Source organism: Bos javanicus, chromosome 14, assembly GCF_032452875.1.
Source record: "Bos javanicus breed banteng chromosome 14, ARS-OSU_banteng_1.0, whole genome shotgun sequence".
Classification (NCBI taxonomy): Eukaryota; Metazoa; Chordata; class Mammalia; order Artiodactyla; family Bovidae; genus Bos; species Bos javanicus.
Genome location: NC_083881.1, coordinates 32,185,110 through 32,211,952, shown reverse-complemented (window position 1 = coordinate 32,211,952; position 26,843 = coordinate 32,185,110). Strand labels below are relative to the sequence as shown.

The window sequence follows — 26,843 nt, the reverse complement described above, 5'->3', positions numbered from 1 at the left end:
GAGAACAGAGTGCCCTGAGGGGTACAGCAGAGTTCTGAGACTTCACAGGGAGCTCCATTAGTCCAAAGGTGCAGGAACTTCCTCTGGCCATGCCAGAGAGAAGAGATCAGTAAATTCTCTTCCCCCAAACAACTGATGCGTGTGTGCATGCTAAGTCGCTTCAGCCATGTCTAACTCTTTGCAACCCTATGGACTGTAGCCCTCCAGGCCCCTCTGTCCATGGGATTCTCCAGGCAAGAATACTGGAGTGGGTTGCCATGCCCTCCTCCAGAGGATCTTCCTGACCCAGGGATCAAACCATCTCCTGTGTCTCCTGCATTGCAGGAGGATTCTTTTACCATTGAGCAACCAGGGAAGCCCAAAACAGCGGTTATACTAAACTAAATTGTGGGGGCAGGGGGGACAACAATTTCAGGACTCTGGAAATCAACTAAAGTCAACAAATTGAGAAGTGTTTATTCACGAAAAACTGCTGAACTTCAGGTAAGAACAGAGGACTTAGTAGCATTCTTGCCTGGGCCCTTCCCTTTCTTCCCCTTCTTCTCCACCCCCACCAACCAGGGTCATCCTCAGCTCATCCTGCATGGTGGCCCGGTCACAGTAGCACTGGCCCTGCAAACCAGCTATCAGAGGGGCCTGCAGAGGGCAAAAATCCCACACCCAGGAGTGTTGGCAATGTAGCACACTGCCTAAGAAAAACGGGCACGCTCACAATTACGCTAGCCCGAGACTTCGGTCCTGCTTGGGGCAAACGTCAGACTGTGTACATGCAGAGAAGAAATGAGATGATGGCCCCTTAAGAAGAAAAACCCAGGTCTGAGTTGGAAACTGCCTGCTCTGTGAATGTGTCCCCCCACACTCCCACACAGATCCAGAAATCAGATGCATCGTGAGGTTCAGTTTACCTCTGACAAATTCCCAACTGACCACTAAGTTAAAAAGTCAGAGGAGTCACGCCTAAAGGAAAAACTAAGTTATAAAACAAAAACTGAGTAAAGACGGGGGCAGCGGCTGTGTATACAAAAGGTACAGATTCTCAAATTCAATCCAGTCAAGTTACTAAAAACAAAACAAACAAAAAAATAACAACCAGCCTCAGGAAATAGGACTTCCTAAGTTAAGATGTATATTGTATTCCCTAGAGAAATTATTAAAAAAGGAAAAGACCTGAGCATAAACTCACTGTTTCAGCAATTCTACTCTAAGTATTTACCCAAGAAAATGAAAATGTATATCCACACACAGACTTGTACATGAATATTCATAATAGTATTCTTTAGAACTGCCCAAACTGGGCATATCCTGACTTTACTAAGAAATCTTTCTCTCCGAAATGACTTCAAGGATCTTCAAGGCCCACCATTACCACAGTCAATTGTTGACCCATTATTCATAAACTGGCAAATGGATAAACAAAACACAATGGAATATTATTCAGCAATAACAATGAATGGAGTATGGATACATGTTATAACAAGGATGAACCTCAAAATCATTTTAGTCAGCAAAAGAAGCCAGGCATTAAAAGATAGTATTGTATTATACTCCATTTATATGAAATCTCCAGAAAAGGCAAACCTAGAGGGATGGAGAGCAAATCGGTGATTGCCTTGAGCTAACAGTGGGAGTAGAAATGAGTTGTAAACAGGTATTTTATTTTTCAGTTTAAATGAGCTGATCCAGGCTCTAAAACCGGATGGTGGAGATTGGCCTCTCGACTCCACAGCTTGCTAAATATCACTGAATTCTATTTACAGTGAGGTTTTCACTGGCAATTATGATGTTTAAGTAACTGCCAAAATATGCATTTATTTGTACTATCCTAAAGAAATTAAACACAGATTTTTCTCTTTTTATGAACAATGAATAAAGAATATATGTAGGAGAAAGGTCGGTCTTGAAAATTCTTTTCTACCATCCCCACGAAGTGTTTCCTTCCTGTCACTGCCCTACTTAGAGCTCTCTAAGCAGCAGTAAATGAAACTCTAGAGACTGGAGGGATATAAAAGCAATGGTGAACTCTGGCATAAACGTCTTCTCTCACTAAGAACCTGTGGTCTCGTAACTCGTCAACCAGGAGAGGGTATGGCAGTGTTTCTCCATGAACAAGCTTCTCCCAACTCTCACTTCTTTTCATTTCATTCATTCATTTCATGTGTGTGTGTGTGTGTGTGTGTGTGTGTGATTTTAAGAGTATATATCAGACTGGCGAAAAAGTTCATTCAGGTTTTTCCATATAACAGAAAACACTTAATAAACTTTTCAGCCAACTCAATTTATTACTATATGCATTTACTGAAGTACAGTTGATTTACAGTCTCACTTCTTACATTTCTCAAAGGACTCTCTAGCTTCATAGCAGGGATATGTTAAAAACAGATGTCACACAAGCAGTTCTAATACTACCCTGATGCTATTCCTTGGCTCTCAGTGGACCTATCAACAAATAACAGCATATGGTGACACATAAATATATACTTACCAAAAGAAATGTCCGGATTGTTCTTATTTTGTTAAGTTCAAAGAGCAATTTCTGTGCCTTCTCATGATTACTACAATATTCATCATAGATGCGAAACTTGTCCTTCTGTAAATTCAAGAATACATTAGAGTCATTTTATTAGCCATTTTGAAACATGAAGGGTGATGTTTATGAACAAACTTTATTAAGTGTTTACTACATTTCAAGAGCAATACTGTGTGTATATAGGAATATGTTTATTTTTTTCTGGTCCATGAAGGGGATGGATCTAGGAAGGGGACAGACTTATATTCATTACAATCCAATATGATGTACACACAAAAAAGTAAATGAACCAAGTGCTAGCAGATTACAGACAAGAGAGCATTTAGCTTTACTGGGAGGGCTCAGTTACAGCTTTAGTAAAGATATCATATCCAGGCAAGAGCAGGGAGATGAATCTACAATTCCCCAGCAGGGAGAGGGAAGAATGTATTTTGGTGGAAGGAAAAGCATGTGTCAGATCATAGAGGAATAGGACATAGTGCCCTGCAGGTCACATGCACCAATCTGGACAGTTTAAAAGGGGCACTGACAAAGTAGATGATATTCAGCAACAAGCAACTAAGATAATGACAGACCTTGAAGATGTTACATCTGAAAGGTCATCTCAGAGAGAGATACTTGTTTGCATATAAAAGTAAGGAAGTGCTGCTGCTTCTGCTGCTGCTAAGTCACTTCAGTCATGTCCGACTCTGTGAGACCCCATAGACAGCAGCCCACCAGGCTCCCCGTCCCTGGGATTCTCCAGGCAAGAACACTGGAGTGGGTTGCCATTGCCTTCTCCAATGCATGAAAGTGAAAAGTGAAGTCGCTCAGTTGTGTCCGACTCTTAGCGACCCCATGGACTGCAGCCCACCAGGCTCCTCCGTCCATGGGATTTTCCAGGCAAGAGTACTGGAGTGGAGTGCCGCTGCCTTCTCCAGTAAGGAAGTGCAGCTACTTTCAAATAGCTGTCATACTTATTATAAAGGATTTATAAATCTTTGTAGCTCCGAAACACAAAACTAGGACCACTGGGTGCAAACTGCAAAGGCCATGATGGGCAGTGACAGGCAGATTTTGGATTAATATAACGATTTTTCCAACAATCAGAGTTATCACTAAAAGTGATCAAGTAAAAGCAAGATGAACAATCTTCACAGGTGCTACAGAAAGGATACGTTCCTAAAAGGAGAAATGTCACACCACCCTGATCTCTAAGCTCTCTTCCATTTATAAGGTTTTCTACAAGTGACAATGATTAATATCTATCAAAGTGATCCAAATAAAAGAGGAAGACACAGAAAAGGTAGTGATCAAAGAGTAGAAGAGAAGTGTGTCCTCTGAAATTTCTAAGACATGCATTTAGAAACACTGAGTGCTATTTTATACAGCCAGCAGAAAATTGATTGAATGACTTTATTTCAAGAGATGGTATGAACCAGAAGAAAACAAACTTCAGAAATAGTTCGGCTAAATTCGTGGCTGACAGATTCATAGTGTGTTACTGAGGAAATGGATGTCAGGGAGCAAGATTCCCATGTGCAACCCAGGACTCAGTAACCCAGCAACCACTCCAGCTGGCAGGAGATCTGCATTCCTTCATGAAGGGGAACAGTCTGGATTAAGTGGACACAAACACACGTGACTTAGAGTTGTACCCAAGGAAAGTGTCATCTCCCTATACTCAAGGAGTCTCTCTCTTCCATAGAATTATTTTTACGGAATGTTTTCTGATACTTAAAATAACATGCACAGAGTCTGCTCACTACATATATAGATCTAGAAACTACCCATCATTACTTTATAAAAGACTAACTAGAAATAAAAAAAAAATGAAAATGGATTTCAATGACAAAATTTTTAAACAGAACACTAATCGTATAGCATTTTGATAAATAAATGGATTCCAATGGGTATTCTGAAAATTAGCAACAGGAGAATGATAGAAATAGAAGCATTACTTTTCTTTCGTCAGTATGAATGCCCTTTAGTTCTGAAAACAATTTTCACTATACAGGTGGCTTCTTACCTTGCAAATCGACTGCATAAATAATTTCAGCTATCATGTGTAAAGAAATGGAAACGATCATACAAGCATGACATACAATTTGAAACAACTGAGTCCTGACTGGCTTGTTCTTCTTCTGCACTGCTCCGTACAAGCCTCTGAGAAAAATTCAGATGCAAGCGTGTGTGCACCTTGAGGGACCAGGTCTGTTCATCTCCAGGTTTGTCAGAAGTCAATGAACAAGAGAACATTTTGACTAACACAAGGCTCATCACACCATTATAAGAGTGAGGATTTTCTGCCTCAAAAGAGAAATGCTCCATGTTTGAGAGTAACATAAAAATCCATTCATTATGGACAGCCTGAATATTCATTAGAATTCAAAGCTACAGCGGATGCGAAAAACTAACTCGTTGGGAAAAAAGAAAAGCCTGTTTATTCTGCACTGAATAAAATGGATGATGCGAGGCCCCCTCCCCTTTTCTGGCTCTAAGTGGAAGATTTCCCTGGCCTTAAAAGACCCCAAACTTTTTTTTTGGTGTCAGATTTTACCTCTAACGCTGAATTCCCACATACTACTTTGCCAAAAGGGAAACCTTAAATGCTAGGGGGAAAAGCTTTTAAAATAAACAGAAACTGATCCTACAAACTGAAGAAAGCAGGTTCCCACTTCTTGCTGAGCGTTAGGTTCTGGATGTAAGCACTCTTCCACGGCCTTTAAGAATTCTTTATGTACTGCGAGGATGTCCTCAATGTTTGAGAACAGCATCTGTAAATAAATGTGTAAATGCAGTAGTGAGGCAAGTTGGAAAAAAAATTCTATGGGAATATAGTATTTTCTCTCCACATTGAGAACACTGGTGGAGAGCTGCCCTTTCCCACCCACCCGGCTGGCAGAGCACCCATTCCGTCTGGACGTCTGCTCCCCTCCCACACAATTCTTGGAACCACTGAAAACCTGATCCAGGTTCTCAGGACAATCCCAAGTGACTGAATCGAAGCATGACAGTCCCATCCCACAAACGACAGTGGGCGGCAGGTAGAAAACCAGACTTGCTGGCTTTACAGGAAGGGCTTCTCTGCCCGCAGAAGTTACTGCTATGAGAGCCAAAGCATTGTCATGTTCCTGTGAGTAACAGCAATCTTTTGCTTGCAACCAAAAGCACCCAAACTATTAATAAAATACTCCATGGTAAGGCGAACAGAAAAGTGATTACTCAATTCAATGGGAAATAGAAATGCCTATAAAATTCATGGGGACTTTTTATTTTCAGTAAAATAACAGGGCAAGTTAGGATCCAAAATAAATATCAATGAAAACATGTACAGTTTAAATGAGTAGTAACAACTATAGCATGATTCTCATTTACTATCTTCCCCCCGCCTTTTTCCCCAAAACTCTTCACAATTTTCCTTCCCTATGGTTTAAAAGGAAATGCTCATACATTTGTGAGCTGAAGGTATTGTGCGGACATTTTCTGCACCAATGGACCATCCAAATCACTTATTCCTCAGGAGTCCGAGCCTGGAAGTCACAATGGCCCACATCCTGCCTTCCAGGCCCCTCCAGTAATCCTCTCACACACGGGTCAGCTCCCTCCCCCTCAGAGACTGGAAAGTTTTTGGACTTGAGGCTATTTTTCTCCTTCCTTTCAAACACTTCCAAGGTCTTGGCAAAAAAAAAAAAAAAGTCCCATCTTCTACACCATCCTCATAACCCTCCATTTCTTTTCCCAAATCCTATTTTCTTGTTTTCTCGCTGTCATCCACACAGGTGCCTGGCACAGAACTTATTCTGTGGCATTATACTGATACTTCCCTGGCATTCCTCTCCTTGCTATTCTTTGGAACTCTGAAATCAAATGGATATATCTTTCCTTTTCTCCTTTGCCTTTAGCTTCTCTCCTTTCCTCAGCTATTTGTAAGGCCTCTGCAGACAACCATTTTGCCTTTTTGCATTTCTTTTTCTTGGGGATGGCCTTGATCACTGCCTCCTGTACACTGTCATGAACCTCCGTCCATAGTTCTTCAGGCAGTCTGTCTTCAGATCTAATCCCTTGAATCTGTTTGTCACTTCCACTGTATAATCGTTAGGGATTTGATTTAGGTCATACCTGAAAGGTCTAGTGGTTATCCCTATTTTCTTCAATTTAAGTCTGAATTTGGCAATAAGGTGTTCATGATCTGAGCAATAGTCAACTTCCAGTCTTGTTTTTGCTGATTGTATAGAGCTTCTCAATCTTTGGCTGCAAAGAATATAATCTGATTTCAGTGTTGACCATCTGGTAATGTCCATGTGTAGAGTCTTCTCTTATGTTGTTGGAAGAAGGTGTTTGCTATGAACAGTAAGTTCTCTTGGCAAAACTCTATTAGCCTTTGCCCTGCTTTATTTTGTACTCCAAGGCCAAATTTGCCTTTTACTCTAGGTATCTTGACTTCCTACTTTTGTATTCCAGTCCCCTATAATGAATAAGACATCTTTTCTGGGTGTTAGTGCTAGAAGGTCTTGTAGGTCTTCATAGAACTGTTCAACTTCAGCTTCTTCAGCATTACTGGTCGAGGCATAGACTTGGATTACTGTGATACTGAATGGTTTGCCTTGGAAACGAACAGAGACCATTCTGTCATTTTTGAGACTATATCCAAGTACTGCATTTTGGACTCTTTTGTTGACTATGAGGGCTACTCCATTTCTTCTAAGGGATTCTTGCCCACGGTAGTAAATATAATGGTCATTTGAGTTAAATTCACCCATTCCAGTCCATTTTAGTTCACTGATTCCTAAAATATCGATGTTCACTCTTGCCATCTCCTGTTTGACCACTTCTAATTTACCTTGTTTCATGGACCTAATGTTCCAGGTTCCTAAGCAATACTGCTCTTTACAGCATCGTATTTTATTTCCATCACCAGTCACTTATACAACTGAATGTTGTTTTTGCTTTGGCTCCATCTCTTCATTCTTTCTGGAGTTATTTCTTCACTGTTCCCAATATGTAGCATATTGGGCACCTAACAACCTGGGGAGTTCATCTTTCAGTGTCTTATCTTTTTGCCTTTTCATACTGTTCATGGGGTTCTCAAGGCAAGAACACTGAAGTGGTTTGCATTCCCTTCTTCAGTGGACCACGTTTTGTCAGAACTCTCCACCATAACCTGTCCATGTGGGACGGCCCTACACAGCATGGCTCATAGTTTCATTGAGACAATACTTTGCCAGCAAAGGTCCATCTGGTCAAAGCTATGGTTTTTCCAGTAGTCATGTATGGATGTGAGAGTTGGACCATAAAGAAAGTTGAGCACCAAAGAATTGATGCTTTTGAACTGTGGTTGTTGGAGAAGACTCTTGAAAGTCCCTTGGACTGCAAGGAGATCCAACCAGTCCATCCTAAAAGAAATCAATCCTGAATATTCACTGGAAGGACTGATGCTGAAACTGAAACTGCAATACTTTGGCCACCTGATGCAAAGAACTGACTCATTAGAAAAGACCCTGATGCGGGGAAAGATTGAAGGCAGGAGGAGAAGGGGACGACAGAGGATGAGATGGTTGGATTGCTTCACCGACTCGATGGACATGAGTTTGAGCAAGCTCCAGGAGTTGGTGATGGACAGGGAAGCCTGGCGTGCTGCAGTCCATGGAGTGGCAAAGAGTCAGACACGGCTGAGTGACTGAACTGAACTCCCTGGTATTCCAGTGGTTAACTCTTTGCCTTTCAATGCAGGTGGTGAGGGTTTGATTCCTGGTCAGGGAGCTAAGATCTCACATGCTTAGTGGCCAAAAAAACAAAACATAAACCAGAAACAATATTGTAACAAATTCAATAAAGACTTAAAAAAACAACTTATACTGGAACTGGAGAGAAGTGGACAAGCCCTGAGGTAATACCGCACAGGTGACATTTTAACTGAGGGGACCGTGTGCTGGGGTCAAGGGCCAGCTGCACCTCCTCACCTTCACGGTTTCTTCTGTTACATTTTTGTCAAGCTTCGATGCTGCGCACTGGTTCATCCAGTGCAAGAACGCCTGCAGGAAACAGGAAAAGATATTATGAAGACAACATGGGGTTAATCAAGTAACCGAGTGTTGATCCGAATCAATTATTTTTTTATAAGAATCCAGTAACTATCAAGTGCAATAGTTTTGTTATATCAATAAAAGACAGAAACCTTGTGCATTGTTTGTTTCTCCTACCTGGGGATATTTCCTTTACAGTTTGGGACAGGGCCAAAAGTGATCATGTGGATATGAATTAAATGTATTTACCAAGATCTCAAAGTTCTGCAGTAAGATACTTAGAGTCAAATGTTGCCTAAACACCTAAGTCTTGTGAAGCACAAAGGACCAAAATTTAGCCAAAAGGGGACTTCTAATAACAACAAAAGGGCCAGAAATTCTAAAGGGATCCCTTTACAAGTGAGAGAGATTGAGGGAGTGAGGAAGGAAGGGAGAAAGAAAAAGAGACTTTCAAGAAGGAACGGAAGAATTCCCCATCCTCTCCTGCCTGCCTTGAGTTTTTGTATTTCTGGGATCAGGTTCAGAGCTCTCTAAAGCCCTATGGTAGGCAAATAAGTTCATTAGTATTTCAAAGATCTAGACTCTTCCTGGTGGTCATTAAGCCCGTGATGAAATAAGCTATTATTTTTACAAAGAAAAAAAAAAGAGTTATTTATACTGGGCCTTACAAATGTTTAGAAGGAAAAAAATGATTTTCCATCCAGCAAATCTGGTCTGGGTCCTCAAAACAAGGTCCATTAACTACTTAAAGACCAGGCGAGATCATTCCTTCCTTTATCTGTCCTAAGAGCTCCAGCCACTGCCTGTGAAGTCAGGGCACACAGAAGCTGGAAGGAATCTGGAGATACTCCACCAAACAAATGAAAATTACTGTAAGAATGTCTGCAGCATGCAAGGCTCCTCTGTCTACGGAATTTTCCAGGCAAGAATACCGGAGTGGATTACCATTCCCTTCTCCAGGGGATCTTTCCAACCCAGGGATCAAAACCAAGTCTCCCGCAGAGAGAGACTCTCTCTCTCTCAGACTCTTTACTGTCTGAGCCACCAGGGAATCCCATATTTACCAAGATTTAAAAGATTAACAAAACAAAGGATTGTTCATAATATTCCAAAATCATCACCCTCAAGACATTGCTAATAACAATACAAAATGACACAACACTTCTGAGGACAACTTAGTATAAATCTCAGATTTCTAAGTGGGCGTTTCCTTTAACCCAGCAATTCTATCTCTTGAAATTTATCCTAAGAAAATTTTCAGACAAGGGGTTTCAATGTATTGATTACAGAAGCAAAAACAGGGGAAACAACTTAAAAGCTCATCATTAAGGGGATCATTTAATATATTATGGTACAAGCAAACTACAGAATACTGGGAAAAGTGTAATCAGAAATGGAATGAGATGAAAAGTATATATACATATGTCTGTCTAAAAAAGAGGTCTGTAAACTATTGTTTGGTGGAAATACGACTAAGCATACTGGATGCACACATACATACACACTTTTACATATATATGCATATGTGTATATATACACACATATATGTGTACACATGTATAATGTCAGAGTGCATTCATACTAAGAAAAATACGTGGCACACACTAAAAGGCAAACAGTGATTACTTCCAGGTGGTAGGAAAGTGACCTTTGTACACTTTCTTACTTTCAGAATATCTGGCTGTGTGCATGTTAAACTTTTGTAGAACTTGTGTAAAGAGAAAAACAAAACCATCTAAAAGAAACAAAACAACTGAACTGCAGGATCTCACTCCTAGCTTTAGCTTCAGCACCATCTTGATTCCTGATTCAGTGGGTTCACGTTTCAGATTCCATAACTTTAAAGCCACATCAGTACTAACAGCCTCATCTCAATGTAAGAATTCAGCTGAATTAAATAAAATGAATAAGAAAGTACTGGATGACACCTTAACTTTCTTATTAGAAATCTGTAATACAATCTTTTGAAATATTATCTAAAGTTAGGTATAATTGGCAATGGATAGAGATTTTCAAATTTTCTGGCTTTAATACCCATTTTAATTAGTGTTAACCTAATTTTCAATTTTAGTTTTTTTTTTTAACAATATCTTTATCAAAAATGCTCCTTAGCTCTTCCCATTTAGTCATGAAACAGCATGATGCTCTGACCACCGAGTTTACATTTCATATTGGCCACGTAGGAAACAGAACCTCTCGTGCAAGCAAAACTTAAACTTCACCTCTACATTTATAAATCTTATCGTCATAAACTAAACTCAGTCACATTCTGAAACCAGCAAATTAAAGAAAGGAGTAGTGACAATGAATCAAACTATGAGGCAAAAGGAAACATACAACCTAATAAAGTAAACTCTATCTTTATCTGACATTTTATCTTCTTATCCTCCGTGACAATATGGAACTTTTTGTTTAACTGCATGTGAAACAAAACCTGGAACTTCTTAGCATTTCTAACCAAGCATTTATGTTTCCCAAGAGCCTCATCTTATATAGCAGTGCAGGCAGAATTTAGATGCTTACTTGAGAGGGCAAATTCATGAAAACTGACATTTTCTACAAAATGTGTCAGTCTTCCTTTCTGAAGATAAATGACATGTTTACAGCATCAAACTTTAATAACCAGAATCTATAGAGTCCTTTCAAACTTTGGTAATTGGGGTATTTCATCATTCTCCTGTCAATCAAGGCAGCATTAATATTCTAGTCACAAAAATACATGAGATTTAGTATGTTGTTTTATCTCTCTATTCATTCATTCTCACCGATTCAGAATCTCATCGGAATTAGATCATCTTCAATCTGATACAAATATAAGGAAAATAAGGACCAGAAAATGGCTTTAATGCCAGTGGTCCTCAAACTTTTCGATGTGTATAAGACTTGAAGAGTTTCAGAATGCCTCATCTTCTCTTCAATTTGCTTCACATTGTTTTCCTCTCAACAAGTTTGGTAAAATATATTAAATGCCATACATTAGTTAAAGAAAGCTAAAGAAGTCACAAATTTGCTACCACATCATCAAAAGAAGGAAGAAAACTCATTCAGGTATAATAGGGAGATTCCAGCTTCATCCCTGTCTGTCCATCTGGGCCGCTACCAGCTCAAAAGTAAAGTCCATAATGAGTTTTATCTCAGAATGCATTTGCTTATCTTATCATTTCAGTGTACTAAATTATAATCTTTCTCTTTTTGTCTTTCTCCCTCTTTTCATCAGTAACGCACACACAAACCACCCTCCAAAGTCACACAGATTTTTAACAGTTCACACTTTTAATTCCAGATACCTGATGCCAATTTGAGTTTCATATCATATAAGCATTAAACCTTATTACTCCTATAAATATTCTGCATTCAGAATGATCTTAGCATTAACCTGTCACCTTGAATTGTGGCTATTCAATATGAATAGAGATGTATAAATTTTACATATGAAGGTGAAAAGGGAAAATTTAAAGAGCAGCTGTGCCACTGCAGGGAAAACGTATTTTCATTTAATGAAAATAGGTGGAAAAAATAAGACCAAGTATTTCCTTTACCTCTTTAACTTAAGATTACAACATCAAAAGTTTTTGGAAGATACTGTTTTGTTTTGTCTTCCTGAGAGAAAGACAAAACTCTAAATAAATGAAAAGGGCTTGGGACTTCCCTGGTGGTCCAGTGACTAAGATTCCACACTCTCCCAATGCAGGGGCCCAGGTTTGATCACTGGTCAGGAAACTAGATTCTACATGCTGCAACTAAGATCCGACACAGCCAAGTAATTTTTTTTTTTTTTAAGAAAAGAAAAAGGCTTGCCAGTGGAGTTTGCTTTGAACTCCTGGTTGACCGTGGCACCATTTAATTGGAACAGAGAAGTCAGAAGGGGGAGTAGTTGTTGGAGTGGGAGAATCAGAGTTTGTTCTAGCCATGTTGAGTTTGACATGCCTACTGGACACCGATGTAGAAATCTCAAGTAGGGAGTCAGCTGTACTGATCTTTTTTCTAAAGGGAGATTGAAGCTAAAGTTAAAGGGTTGAGTGCTACTGGCAGGAAGATGTAACTCAGGGACAGTCTTCATAACTCAAGGAAGAGAGAAGAGACAGCTGGCTCCTATTCATTGGAGAAAATATGTAGGCAGAGAAGGAAAAAGGCCCCAGAACAGAACCTTGAGAGCATTTTAACATTTACAAGTCAAGTAAAAGAAGAGAAACCAAAGAAGCCAGGAAAGCAGGAGCAAAATCAGAAGAGTGCGGTGTCACAAAAGCCAATAGAGAGAGAGTTTCAGGAAAGAAGAAGTGGTCAATTGCTTTAACAGTGCAGAGAATTCTGCTAAGTACGAACAGATATGTGACTTGACAACACAAGGTGGGTCACTGGTGATCTTGACCATGGTGCAACCAAAGGAATGGGCACAGGATAAATGGAGAATAAGAAAATGGAGTTGGTAGCCACAGAGGTTTAAAGGTATTTAAAGTTTTGCTGAGAAAAGGAGGTGGATTTGAACCAAAGAAGTGTATATGTTTTTTTAAGCTAGAAAATACCAGCTCAATTCATCCGAGTTACATTTTATGTTCCCTTAATATACTTTGGTGAACCCTTCATAAATTTTCCACTCCACTGGATCTCATTTTTGCCTGAAGACCCACTGATTCCAATTTTGAAGTAGGACTCCTTCCTTTACCATGGAAAAAAGTAACAGACATGCATATTGTGGTGTTAATATCTGTAAATTTAAATACATATCATGCATGTATTATAACTATTAACTACTAGCCAAAATGCTACAATATTGTATTTAATTTGCATGCCAGGCATTGTTTTCAGCAGTGATTCTTAAACGGTTGAGCCTCTGGACTCCTATACATTCTTAAAAATGATGGAGAACTGCAAAGAGCTTTTATTTGTGTAACGTATCTATCAATATTTAATATGTTAGAAACTAAAACTAAGAAAAATTTTATTATTTTTTATCCAGAAAATCATGTATAAATTTATTTTAAATTAACAATTATAAGCCAATTATATGTTAACATATCTAACATACTTTTAAGAAAAACAGTTATCTTTTCCTAAAAAATTTCAGTGAGAAGTATGGTACAGTTTCATAGGAATGCAAATTTCTTTAATGTCTGGCTTAATAGAAGACATCTGGATTCTCATATGCTTCAATGTGTTGTGACACGTTGTTTGGAAACATTTTATTTTTTAAATGTATTTATTTATCTTTACTTTTGGCTGGGCTGAGTCTTTGTTGCTGTGCAGGTTTTTCTCTAGTTTCCACGAGCGGGGGCTACTCTCTAGTTGCAGTGTATGGGCTTCTATCGTTGCACAACATGGGCTCGAGGGAACTCAGGCTTCAGCAGTTGCATAATGTGGGCTCAGAAGTTTCAGATCCCAGGCTCTAGGAATCAGGCTCAGTAGTTGTGGCACACAGGCTTAGCAGCTCCACAACATGTGGGATCCTCCCAGATCAGGGATGGAACCTGTGTCTCCTGCATTGGTAGGTGGATTCTTTACCAGGGAATCCCTGGTAACATTTCAATCAGAGTTGGAAAAGGAAAAAATATGTTCCTTTCTAGAACATTTTCAGTGCATTGTGAATATTCTTCTTTAAAACAACATCAAAATTCAGTAAGTGATAGTTTCTTGAAGGTCATCATGATGTGGAATATGACATCATATCAGTGAACTTTTGTACTCTGCTTTGTTAAAACCCATTGATCTATCCTGCAATATGAAGGGCCTTTTATCCATGCTTGCTGTTGTAGATTTTTTAATAGCAATTCACCGAGAGTTATGTATATTTTCCAATTAACACATTTTATTGCATGGATCAAAAAAACAAGATCCAACTATATGTTATCTAAAAGAAACCCATGATAAATATAAAAACACACATAGACTGAGAGCAATATATACCATGCTAACATTAATCAAAATAAAGTGGGAGAAGCCATATTATTTTCTGACAGAGCAGACCTCAAAAGCAAGAAGAGTTCTCAAAGATAATCAATTCTCCAAGAAGACATAACAATGCTTAACCTGTACGTATCTAACAAGAGCATCTAAATACATGAGACAAAAAATGATAGAACTGCCACGAACAATAAACGAGTCCACAGTCATTGTTGGAGACTTAACATTTAATCAGAAGTGGAAATATCTAGTAGGCAGAAAATCAGTAAGTATATAACTGAACTCAACAACATTATCAATTGGCTGGATATAAAATAACTATATCCAACAACAGCTATCACCAACCTAGACAGCATATTAAAAAGCAGAGACATTACTTTGCCAACAAAGGTCCATATAGTCAAAGCTGTGGTTTTTTTCCAGTAGTCATGTATGGATGGGAGAGTTGGACCTTACGGTCCAACTTCTTTATAGAAGGCTGAGCCGAAAAACTGATGCTTTCAAACTATGGTGTTGGAGAAGACTCTTGAGAGTCCCTTGGACTGCAAGAAGATCCAACCATTCAATCCTAAAGGAAATCAGTCCTGAATGTTCATTGGAAGGACTGATGCTGAAGCTGAAATTCCAATACTTTGGCCATCTGATGCGAAGACCTGACCCACTGGAAAAGACCCTGATGCTGGGAAAGATTGAAGGCAGGAGGAGAAGGGGACAACAGAGGAGGAGACAGCTGGATGGCATCACCGATTCGATGGACATGAGTTTGAGCAAACTCTGGGAGTTGGTGATGAACAGGGAAGCCTGGTATGCTGCAGTCTATGGGGTTGCAAAGAGTCGGACATGACTGAGCAACTGATCTGAAACTGAACTGAACTGAACAACGGCAGAAAGTACATTCTTCTCAAGCTCACTTGGAAAACTCACCAAAAGAGACCATATTCTGGGCAATAAAACACATTGTAACACATCTAAAAACATAGATATCATATAATATCTGACCACAATGGAATTAATTAAACTAAAAATCAATAATAGATAGTTAGAAAACCCCAAAATGCATGGATATTAAACAATACACTTCTAGATAACACATGGGTCAAGTAAGAAATTTCAGGAGATATAAAATATTTTGAAGAAAATGAAAATACAACTCACCAAAATTTCTAAGAAGCAGCAAAAGAAGAACTCAAAGGTAAGTTTATAGCATTGAAAGCATACATTACAAAATATTTAAATCAATAATCTAAGCTTTCACTTAGGAAAGAAGAGCAAACAATCCAGTCAGCAAAAGGGGGAAAAAATATAATAAAAATTAGAGAAGAAATCAGAAAAATTTTAAACATAAAATCAACACCAAAACTCAACAAAACCAAAAGCTGGTTCTTTGCAAAAATAAATAAAGCTAACAACAAATGAAAAACAGGACATCAACAGAGATTGCATGGACATTAAAAGGATAATAAAGGAATATTATGAAAAATGTTACAACTGCAAATGATAACTTAAATGAAATGGATCAATACCTTGACAGACATGACCTGCCAAAATTCACACAAAAAGAAATACAATTTGAGTAGGACTTTATCTATAAAAGGAACTGAATCAATATTTATAAACCTTCTAAAATACAAAGCATCAGACCGAACAAGTTCACTGGTGAATTCTATCAAACAGTTAAAGGAAGAATTACATCAATTCTTCCGAGTCTCTCCCAGAAGACGGAAGTAGAGGAAATACCTCCTAACTTGTTCTGTGAGGTCAGCATTCCTAATAGCAAGATCAGACAAAGATCTCACAGGAAAACGACACCAATATCACTCATAAACTAGATGCAACAATCCTAAACAAAATTTTAACAAATAAAATCCAAAGTGTATAAAAAAAACTATAAACCATTGGAAAAATGGGAGTATTCCAGGTATGCAAAGTTGGTTCAACATTGAAAATCAATTAATGTAAGCCATCAATAGTATAAGAAGAAAAATCACATAATCCTATCAACAGATGCATGAGAGGAGGCTGACAAAATCTAACAGCCATTCACAAAAATTGCTCTTGGCAAACTAAGAATAAAGGAGAATGTCCTCAACATTATAAAAAGTCTTTTAAAACCTTCAGTTCAGTTCAGTCGATCAGTTATGTCTGACTCTCTGCAACCCCGTGGACTGCAGCACGCCAGGCCTCCCCATCTATCACCAACTCCCAGAGCTTGCTCAAACTTGTGTCCATCGAGTTGATGATGTCATCCAACCATCTGATCCTCTGTTGTCCCCTTCTCCTCTCACCTTCAATCCTTCCTAGCACCAGGGTCTTTTCCTATGAGTCAGTTCTTCGCATCAGGTGGCCAAAGTATTGGAGTTTCAGCTTCAGAATCAGTCCTTTCAATGAATACTCAGGACTAATTTCCTTTAGGATGGACTGGTTAGATCTCCTTGCAGTCCAAGGGACTCTCAAGAGTCCTCTCCAACACCACAGTTCAAAAGCATCAAATCTTCTGTGCTCAGTTTTCTTTATAGTCCAACTCTCACATCCATACACGACTACTGGAAAAACCATAGCTTTGACTAGATGGATCTTTGTTGGCAAAGTAATGTCTCTGCTTTTTAATATGCTGTCTAGGTTGGTCATAGCTTTTGTTCCAAGGAGTAAGCGTCCTTTAATTTCATGGCTGCAATCACTATCTGCGGTGATTTGGGAGCTCAAAAAAATTAAGTCAGCCACTGTTTCCACTGTTTCCCCATCTATTTGCCATGTATGGATATGAGAGTTGGACTATAAAGAAAGCTGAGTGCAGAAGAAGTGGTACTTTTGAACTGTGGTGTTGGAGAAGACTCTTGAGAGTCCCTTGGACAGGAAGTATATCCAACCAGTCCATCCTAAAGGAGATCAGTCCTGGGTGTTCATTGGAAGGTCTGATGTTGAAGCTGAAGCTCCAAGACTTTGGCCACCTGGTGCAAAGAGCTGATTCATTTCAAAAGACCCTGATGCTGGGAAAGACTGAAGGCAGGAGGAGAAGGGGACGACAAAGGATGAGATGGTTGGTTGGCATCATCGACTCAATGGACATGAGTTTGGGTAGGCTCTGGGAGTTGGTGTTGGACAGAGAGGCCTGGCATGCTGAAGCTCATAGGGTCGCAAAGAGTCGGACATGACTGAGTGACTGAACTGAACTGATGGGACTGGATGCCATGATCTTAGTTTTCTGAATGTTGAGTTTTAAGCAAATTTTTTCACTCTCCTCTTTCACTTTCATCAAGAGGCTCTTTAGTTATTCTTCGCTTTCTGCCATAAGGGTGGTGTCATCTGCATATCTGAGGTTATTGATATTTCTCCTGGCAATCTTGATTCCAGCTTGTGCTTCATTCAGTCTGGCATTTTGCATGATGTACTCTGCATAGAAGTTAAATAAGCAGGGTGACAATATACAGCCTTGACATACTTCTTTTCCTATTTGGAACCAGTCTGCTATTCCATGTCCAGTTCTAACTTGTTGCTTCCTGATCTGCATACAGATTTCTCAGAAGGCAGGTAAGGTGGTCTGGTATTCCCACCTCTTGAATTATTTTCCACAGTTTGTATTTAAAAACTTAGAGCCAGTGTTATACATAATGGTGAGAAACTGGAAGCTTTCTCTGCTGCTGCTGCTAAGTTGCTTCGGTCGTGTCCAACTCTGTGCTACCCCATAGATGGCAGGCTCCCCCATCCCTGGGATTCTCCAGGCAAGAACACTGGAGTGGGTTGCCATTTCCTTCTCCAATGCATGAAAGTGAAAAGTGAAAGGGAAGTCACTCAGTCGTGTCTGACTCTTAGCGACCCCATGGACTGCAGCCCACCAGGCTCCTCTGTCCATGGGACTTTCCAGGCAAGAGTACTGGAGTGGGGTGCCATTGCCTTCTCTGGAAGCTTTCTCTAAAAGCAAGCAAATAAAACAGAAAAGGACTCACAGATACAGAGGGGAGTGGAGTGGGGAAGAGGCAAGACAGGTGAAGAGGATTGCTAATGCTAAGTTGCTTCAGTCGTGTCTGACTCTTAAAAGGAACTAAATAATAAATAAGTCACAGGGACATAATGTACAGCATCAGTCCAGTTCAGTTCAGTTCAGTCACTCAGTCATGTCCAACTCTTTGCGACCCCATGAATCGCAGCACGCCAGGCCTGCCTGTCCATCACCAACTCCCGGAGTTCACTCAGACTCACGTCCATTGAGTCAGTGATGCCATCCAGCCATCTCATCCTCTGTCATCCCCTTCTCCTCCTGCCCTCAATCCCTCCCAGCATCAGAGTCTTTTCCAATGAGTCAACTCTTCGCATGAGGTGGCCAAAGTACTGGAGTTTCAGCTTTAGCATCATTCCTTCCAAAGAAATCCCAGGGCTGATCTCCTTCAGAATGGACTGGTTGGATCTCCTTGCAGTCCAAGGGACTCTCAAGAGTCTTCTCCAACACCACAGTTCAAAAGCATCAATTCTTCGGCACTCAGCCTTCTTCACAGTCCAACTCTCATATCCATACATGACCACAGGAAAAACCATAGCCTTGACTAGACGGACCTTTGTTGGCAAAGTAATGACTCTGCTTTTGAATATGCTATCTAGGTTGGACATAACTTTCCTTCCAAGGAGTAAGCGTCTTTTAATTTCATGGCTGCAGTCACCATCTGCAGTGATTTTGGAGCCCCCAAAATAAAGTCTGACACCGTTTCCCCATCTATTTCCCATGAAGTGGTGGGACCGGATGCCATGATCTTTGTTTTCTGAATGTTGAGCTTTAAGCCAACTTTTTCACTCTCCTCTTTCACTTTCATCAAGAGGCTTTTGAGTTCCTGTTCACTTTCTGCCATAAGAGTGGTGTCATCTGCATATCTGAGGTTATTGATATTTCTCCTGGCAATCTTGATTCCAGCTTGTGTTTCTTCCAGTCCAGCGTTTCTCATGATGTACTCTGCATGGGGATAATCAATTTCTTATGATAACTTTGGATGGTGTGTAATACATAAAAATTCTGAATCATTACGTTGTACACCTGAAACTAATGTAATATTTTAAGTCAACTATACCACAATAAAGGGGCTTCCCAGGTGGCTCAGTGGTAAAGAATCCTCCTACCAATTCAGGAGGCAAAAGAGACTTGGGTTTAATCCCTGAGTTGGGAAGATCTCCTGGAGAAGGAAATTCAGTATTCTTGCCTGGAAAACTCCAAGGACAGAGCTGCCAGGTGGGCTACAGTCCATGGGGTCTCAAAGAGTTAGACAGGACTGCGCAGGCAGGCACTACAATAGATAGAGAAGATTAAATTTTTAAAAGAAGCAACAAGAAGCTTTCCCACTGAGATCAGGAACAACAAAGGATGTCTTCTCTTACCATTTTATGATAAAAGACTGTTACTCAACAAATACAAAGAACTCTTAAAACTCGACAAAAAATGAATAGCCTGATATTTAAAATGGGCAAAAGTACTGAACAGACACCTCACCAAAGCAGATATGTAGGTGACAAATAAGGATACGAAAAGTTGATCAAATCTTATGTTATTTGGCAACTGAAAATCAAAACAACAAGATACCTCTACACACTTATAGGAAGGGCAAAATCCAAAATATTGACAATACCAAAGGCTGGTGAGAATGTGGAGCAATCAGGAATTCTCATTCAGTGCCGGTGGGAATGCAAAATGGTACAGCCACTGTGTATGCTAAGTCGCTCATCTGTGTCTGACTCTTTGCAATCCCATGGACTGTAGCCCAGCAGACTTCTCTGTCTATGGCATTCTCCAGGCAAGAACACTGGAGTGGGTTGCCATGCCCTCCTCCAGGGAATCTTCCTGACCCAAGGAGCGAACCAGCATCTCTTGAGTCTCCTGAATTGGCAGGCAGATTCTTTACCACTAGTGCCACCTGGGAAGCCCACCTAGCACTCTGCTGCTGCTGCTAAGTCGCTTCAGTCGTGTCTGACTCTGTGCGACCCCATAGATGGCAGCCCACCAGGCTCCCCCGTCACTGGGATTCTCCAGGCAAGAACACTGGAGTGGGTTGCCATTTCCTTCTCCAATGCATGAAAGTGAAAAGTGAAAGTGAAGTCGCTCAGTCGTGTCCGACATTTTGCGATCCCATGGACCGCAGCCTACCAGGCTCCTCCATCCATGGGATTTTCCAGGCAAGAGTACTGGAGTGGGGTGCCATTGCCTTCTCCGACCTAGCACTCTACAAACCATCAAATATATATATATATATGTTTTATATGTCACACCTGGATTTACTCAAGTGCCTAAAGAAATCACAGTGGTACCTAAATAGTGTATCATGATTCCTAGTGAAAGCCTTTTGAATGTTGTTTTCTTATAATTCAGACACAAAAGGATTTGTTGTGTCATAGATATTGAGGACCTTTTAAAACCTGCTCAATTTCCCAATCAAACAATGTTTCACTCTCTTTCAGAACAACTATGAATTCAAAATGAACATCACCATTATCTGAGAGCCTAAGGAAAGTCAGTTTTTCACCATACTATCTAGATCTTTTAAACTGCTTTGGCTGAAACTTTCCCAGGATTTAAGTATAATTATAACATTATTTGGTGTCTTCTATTTGCCTTCAGCACCCCAAAAGGCAGCATGATTAACTGTGATCCTCGGGAGTTTTTGAGGAAGAATTTATCTTTGTCAGCAGGTGATCAGTGCACTAACTACACACAAGACACATGATTTTTAAAGATGTTTAATAGCTAAGTGGCTGGAAAGTCAAAGGACAACAGATGAAAAAGAAAAGAGAACTATTCTCAACACAACTACAATCATGTATAAAATTATTTAAAAGTGAAAATTTTGGAAATTTGTTGAGGTAGTTAGAGTAAAAACTAAAATACAATCTTTTCTCAAGTGTCTTTTAAGTTACTGTTTAACTTTTTCTTATCTTTTGTTGGATTTTGATTCCAACCATCTCATTTCACAGCTCAGCCTGTAAAAGTAGGTATACTGAAGGTATCTTTCTTGAATATTTAACTTCCACTGACCTAAGAAAAGGAGTTGGTCTACTGCAAAGGTTGAGAGCAACAGAGATATTTTCTTACAGTAGAGGTATTTTAAACACAGCACAGAGTGACTAAAACATTGATTCAACTGATAACATTTAAAAAAAATAAGAGCATTCACATAAAAGTAACTACAGTCTCTCTTCAAACACAAAGGAAAAATCAACAAAGGGTTCACATTCCTAAATGGTTGCAATGGGCTGGAACAAAAGCAGCCGCAAGTTTTCATGTGCTTCAGTCACCACCACTCTTTCTATCCCTGCTGTGTGTGCTGAGTCCCTTCAGTCCTCTCAGACTCTTTGTGACCCCACGGACTGTAGCCCACCAGGTTCCTCTGAAAATGGGACTCTCCAGGCAAGAATACTGTAGTGAGTCTCCATGCCCTCCTCCAGGGGATCTTTCTGACCCAGGGTTTGAACTCATAGCTCTTACAACTCCTGCATTGGCAGGCGGGTTCTTTACCACTAGTACCCCTGGGAAGCCCAACGTTGTTACCATTTTTACACAAAAATCCATTTCACTCACGTCTGTGACTTAGAAATCTCCATAACCATTTCACTTTCCAGTCCATGATCTTGAGGCTTTGCCACAGCCCTTTTGGATCTGATATATTTTTTTTGTTTTTTAGCAGAATAAATGTCTGCACATTTACTTCAAAAAATATCACACAATATTAGTATCTTTGCCATAAGATCCACACAAAATCATACATGACTTTTTAGTAGCTCATAATTAAAGTTTGTTGTTGTTGTATGTTTCCAGAAAATCTATAATTAGATATTCATAGTATGCTTACTCATGCACTTGAATTTTTAATTTTTAAATTAAGGAAATTCAATAAATATTTTTGATTGGTTACATTTAACTTCTTTTTTAAATTTTATTTTTTAATTAATTTCTTTATTTTAATTGGAGAATAATTACTTTTAAATATTGTGGCGATTTTTGCCATACATCATCATGAATCGGCCTCAGGTATACATGTGTCCCTCCCCCATCTTGAACCCCTTCCCTCCTCCATCCCCATCCCCTTCCTCTGCACTGTCGCAGAGCATGGCTTTGGTGCCCTGCTTCATGCATGGAACTTGCACCGGTCATCTATTTTACATATGGTAATGTACATGTTTCAATGCTATTCTCTCAAACCACCCCACCCTCACCTTCTCCCGCTGATAAATTTTTTAATACTCATCATTTCAGAGTTCTAAGTTTTAGAACTTAGAACTTTGATCTTAAAGTATTTGACTGAAAATGAACTCCCAAGATAAGAGAGCTCTAAAAGACTTAAATAAAAAAACTGAGAAAACTGGTGCCTATTTACTTAACACCTAGTTTTCCAACGAATTCACGATCAAGTTAGACGCTAATTCTCTGAAGTGATAGTTTCTACGACTCTGCAAACCATGTCTACAGCTGGTTTTCTCTAAGACTAAAAAAAACTCTAATTCCTTTATTTTAAACTATTAATTTTTTTTTTAATACAGTGACCTTTTTTTGGCAATAAACGCCTCTTGGCTTAGACACTCTCAGTACCACTTATTCATCATGATCTTGTGTTCCTTGTATTGTTTGGGGTGATTGATGTCTCCGGAATAGTCAGGGATATACCACATTTTAAGGAGAAATCAGCTAAATAAAGTAAATAAGATTAAGAAACACCCAATGCTTTCTAGGTGGCTCAGTGGTAAAGATCCCTGGGTGGGGAAGATCCCCAAGAGAAGGAAAGGGCAACCCACTCCAGTATTCTTATCTGGGAAATCCATGGACAGAGGAGGCTGGTAGGCTTTAGTACATGGGGTTACAAAAGAGGGGGGACTTGACTTAGCAATTAAATGACAGTAACAACATTTATGGCCAGCTGCTTTGAACCCCTGCAAAATTTACCCTCATATCCCACCCCCACACACCTACAAACAGCTACCCATACACCTATACAGATGTCTCCCAGGGGTAGAATTCAGCCCTAAGGTTAGCATTTATGAAGCCAAAGACTCCAAGTCTCAGTTTCTAAGTCTCACTAAAAAAATCAGATTAATAATAACAATATCTATCTTCCAGGGAGATGAGAATTCACAGGTCATTTTCGCAGGCACTTGGCACTGTGCTAGTGCATAATTAGGACCAAATAATTGTTAGCCAGCATTTCTGCTATGAACACTACAACAGCCACAGTTCTCTTACTTTTACCATGTTCTTGCTTTCAGTTTGTTTTTTATTGAAGTATAATTGACTTGGGCTTCCCTGGTGGCGCCAGTGGTAAAGACCGCCTGCCAATGAAGGAGACATAAGACACGTGGGTTCAGTCCCTGGGTCGGGAAGATCCCCTGGAGGACGGCATGGAAACCCACTCCCATGGACATGGAGAATCCCATGGACAAAGTAGCCTGGGCAGGGTATTGTCTATGGTGTCGCAAAGAGCCAGACAGGATTTAAGCTACTGAACGTGCATGCATAATTGATTTACAATTATTCAGGTATATAGCAAAGTGATTCAGTTATACATACACATATATTAGGTTCATATTTCAGATTCTTTTCCACTAGAGGTTATTACAAGATACTGAATATAGTTCCTTGTGCTATGCAGTAGGTCCTTGTTGTTTATCTATTTTACATGTAGCAATATGTACCTGTTAATCCCAAAGTCCTAATTTACCCCTCCTACCCCTTCCCCTTTTGGTAACCATAAGCTTATTTTCTATGTCTATTTCTGTTTTGTGGAATAATTTCATTTGTATTGTTCTTCTACTAGTGTTTTAAGTAATACCAGAGAGAACAGAACTAGAAGATAATGCCTCTCGGCTCCTCTATTAACAGTGAACCAATCCAACTAACGTTAACTTTGGAAGAATTCCTTGACTCTAAAATAAATAACTCAGGACACTTGTCGGGGGAATTTTATATATATATATATATTTATATATATATACACACACATATACACATACACACATGGGAATTATATATATATATACATATACACACACATATTCCATACTGTCAAATTATACTGGATCTTTTCTACTCAGGTTAGCCCTCAAATGTGGTTCATGTCAATCTCTCTATTCACATTTTCCAAACATTCCAGAAATGTAAAGATTAACAAACAGTAGAAGGTAGAAAAAAATCAATTCAAGATTAAGGGGGGTTCAGGATGGGGAACACATGTACCCCTGTGGTGGATTCATGTCAATGTATGGCAAAACCAATACAATATTGTAAAGTAATTAGCCTCCAATTAAAATAAATAAATTTATGTTTAAAAAAAGGTTAAACTATAAGGTGTTAATATAGACTACAGCTGATCCCCGTAATCCTTGAGAGGACTTAGAACACGGTGCTCATAAAAATTGAACAATGTATGAAAGCAAGGCTAAACCACAGCTTTGACTTCCAGGAGCTGCCACTCGATCTGGGTGCGGACAAGAATCACAACGACTGAAGAAGTAAGGTGTCAGGCAATCTGAAAATACCTTCAGAAAAATCAGGTTTACAACAAGGTCCTATTGTATAGCACAGGGAACTCTACTCAATGTTATGTGGCAGCCTGTACAGGAGTGAAGTTTAGGGGAGAATGGATACATGCATATGTATGGCTGAGTACCTTTTCTGTCCACCTGAAATTATAACAACATTGTTAATCGGCTATACTCTGATATAAAATTTAAAAGAGAGAAAGGTCAGATATAGAAAAGAAGATTAATATTCTCGACATTGCCTAAGCTCTTCTAGATGTGATTTACCCTTTATAGCATCAAGAGAAGTATTAAACAAAGATAAAGATAATATATTAGGCTAGGTTACAAAATTTAAATTTAAATCTATTCCTTCATAATTCATAAGTCATAAATGGGCTTCCCTGGTAGCTCAGCTGGTAAAGAATCCGCCTGCAATGCAAGAGACCCTGGTTCGATTCCTGGGTCCGGAAGTTCCACTGGAGAAGGAATAGGCTACCCACTCCAGTATTCCTGGGCTTCCCTGGTGGCTCAGTTGGTAAAGAATCCACCTGCAATGACCTGGGTTTGATCCCTGGGTTGAGAAGATCCCCTGGATAAGGGAAAGACTACTCCAGTATTCTGGCCTGAAGAATTCGATGGACTATATAATCCATGGGATCTCAAAGAGTCGAACATGACTGAGCAACTTTCACTTCACTCCACTTCAATATTTGTGAGAGAGCTTAAAGTCAGATGAAAATAATGAGCCTTTCAATACATACAGATTTATAACAAAAATACAGACATTTCAAGTATCCAGTAATCTGAGGTTGCATTTCAGGTAAAAGCGTGCTTCATGGTGTCAGCTGGTGATCGACACGGGACAAAACCAATTTCTAAAAGGCACATGAGCATACTTGTGAAATTTCTCCTTAATAAGATGTCTGCTAAAATGCCTTTTTTTATTATTAAACAAATATTTATTCATAGATGCCAGTAGACTATTGTGGCTCCAATACAATACTTCACAATGTGCTGCTCAGGAATTTACATCGGTATCAGATAACTCAAAAAACACAACACAATAAAAGCAAAGGCTAAGCGGGAAGTACAAAGCGCATATTATAGATAATATTCTCAAGCACACATTTTTCTCTGGCACAGGAAACTGGTCATTTCCCGAATTTAAAATGCAGAACACTATTCCTGTTTAAGTCGTTAATAGAGAATTCAATTCCCATGAAAAGGAAATGTAAGCAGTGGGGGGAGGAAATGTATTTAATGCTGGAAAACAACCCAGAGAAATGAATGAGGTTCCCAACCTGAAGCTCCGTCGCTGCTTGGTGCCCATCCCCCTCTTTTTTCTCACACTTGGATCCAGTTCACTGTGCAACCCCAGGAGGCACACAAAAAAAACTTTTTTAAATTCTCTTCATGATAAATATTTGCTTCAAATAATATTTTTATTGAGAAATTTATATATCTACTTTACCTTTTCTTTAAGACTGACTCCTAAAATTGCCTGCTTTTATCCTGAAAACACATCTGACTTTTCTTCCTATCACACTCCTCAGGTACCATTTCCCCTTCTCTCCTTTTCTTATGCCCCAATATTCACAGAGAATTCACTACTCTGTGGTTTTGTTTCCTTTCCTTTTTACCCTTTACTTCAATTCTATTCCTAAGAGGAATTAATGTATAGCAATGAAAATGGTTAGTGTTGGGCTAATATAGATAAATAGAACAGAACAGAATAAAATCTACAAAACACCACAAGTAGGAGGAAATTCCATGTTTAAAGTACAGATGGTACTTTAAATTAATGGAGAAAGAATGCACACATGTGGGGACAATGCACAGTCCGGTTTATAGACTTTGCCAAAATATAAGAGAAAATAAGAGCTTGAATTCTGGAGTCAGTCTGCCTGGGTTCAAATCCCAACTCTGTTAAT

At 39.4% G+C, this 26,843-nt stretch overlaps 1 protein-coding gene across 2 annotated transcripts in view; it reads right to left on the bottom strand.

Annotated features, from left to right (window-relative positions):
* Window positions 1–26,843, bottom strand: part of PREX2 (phosphatidylinositol-3,4,5-trisphosphate dependent Rac exchange factor 2) — a 301,596-nt gene that overhangs the window by 220,769 nt on the left and 53,984 nt on the right. For both annotated transcript variants that reach the window (XM_061438929.1, XM_061438928.1), the window contains exons 2-4: window positions 8,470–8,541; window positions 5,161–5,283; window positions 2,483–2,587 (exon numbers count right to left, since the gene is read on the bottom strand). In XM_061438929.1, coding sequence (XP_061294913.1) covers window positions 2,483–2,587; window positions 5,161–5,283; window positions 8,470–8,541 — 300 coding nt within the window. The remainder of the gene's footprint in view (window positions 1–2,482; window positions 2,588–5,160; window positions 5,284–8,469; window positions 8,542–26,843) is intronic.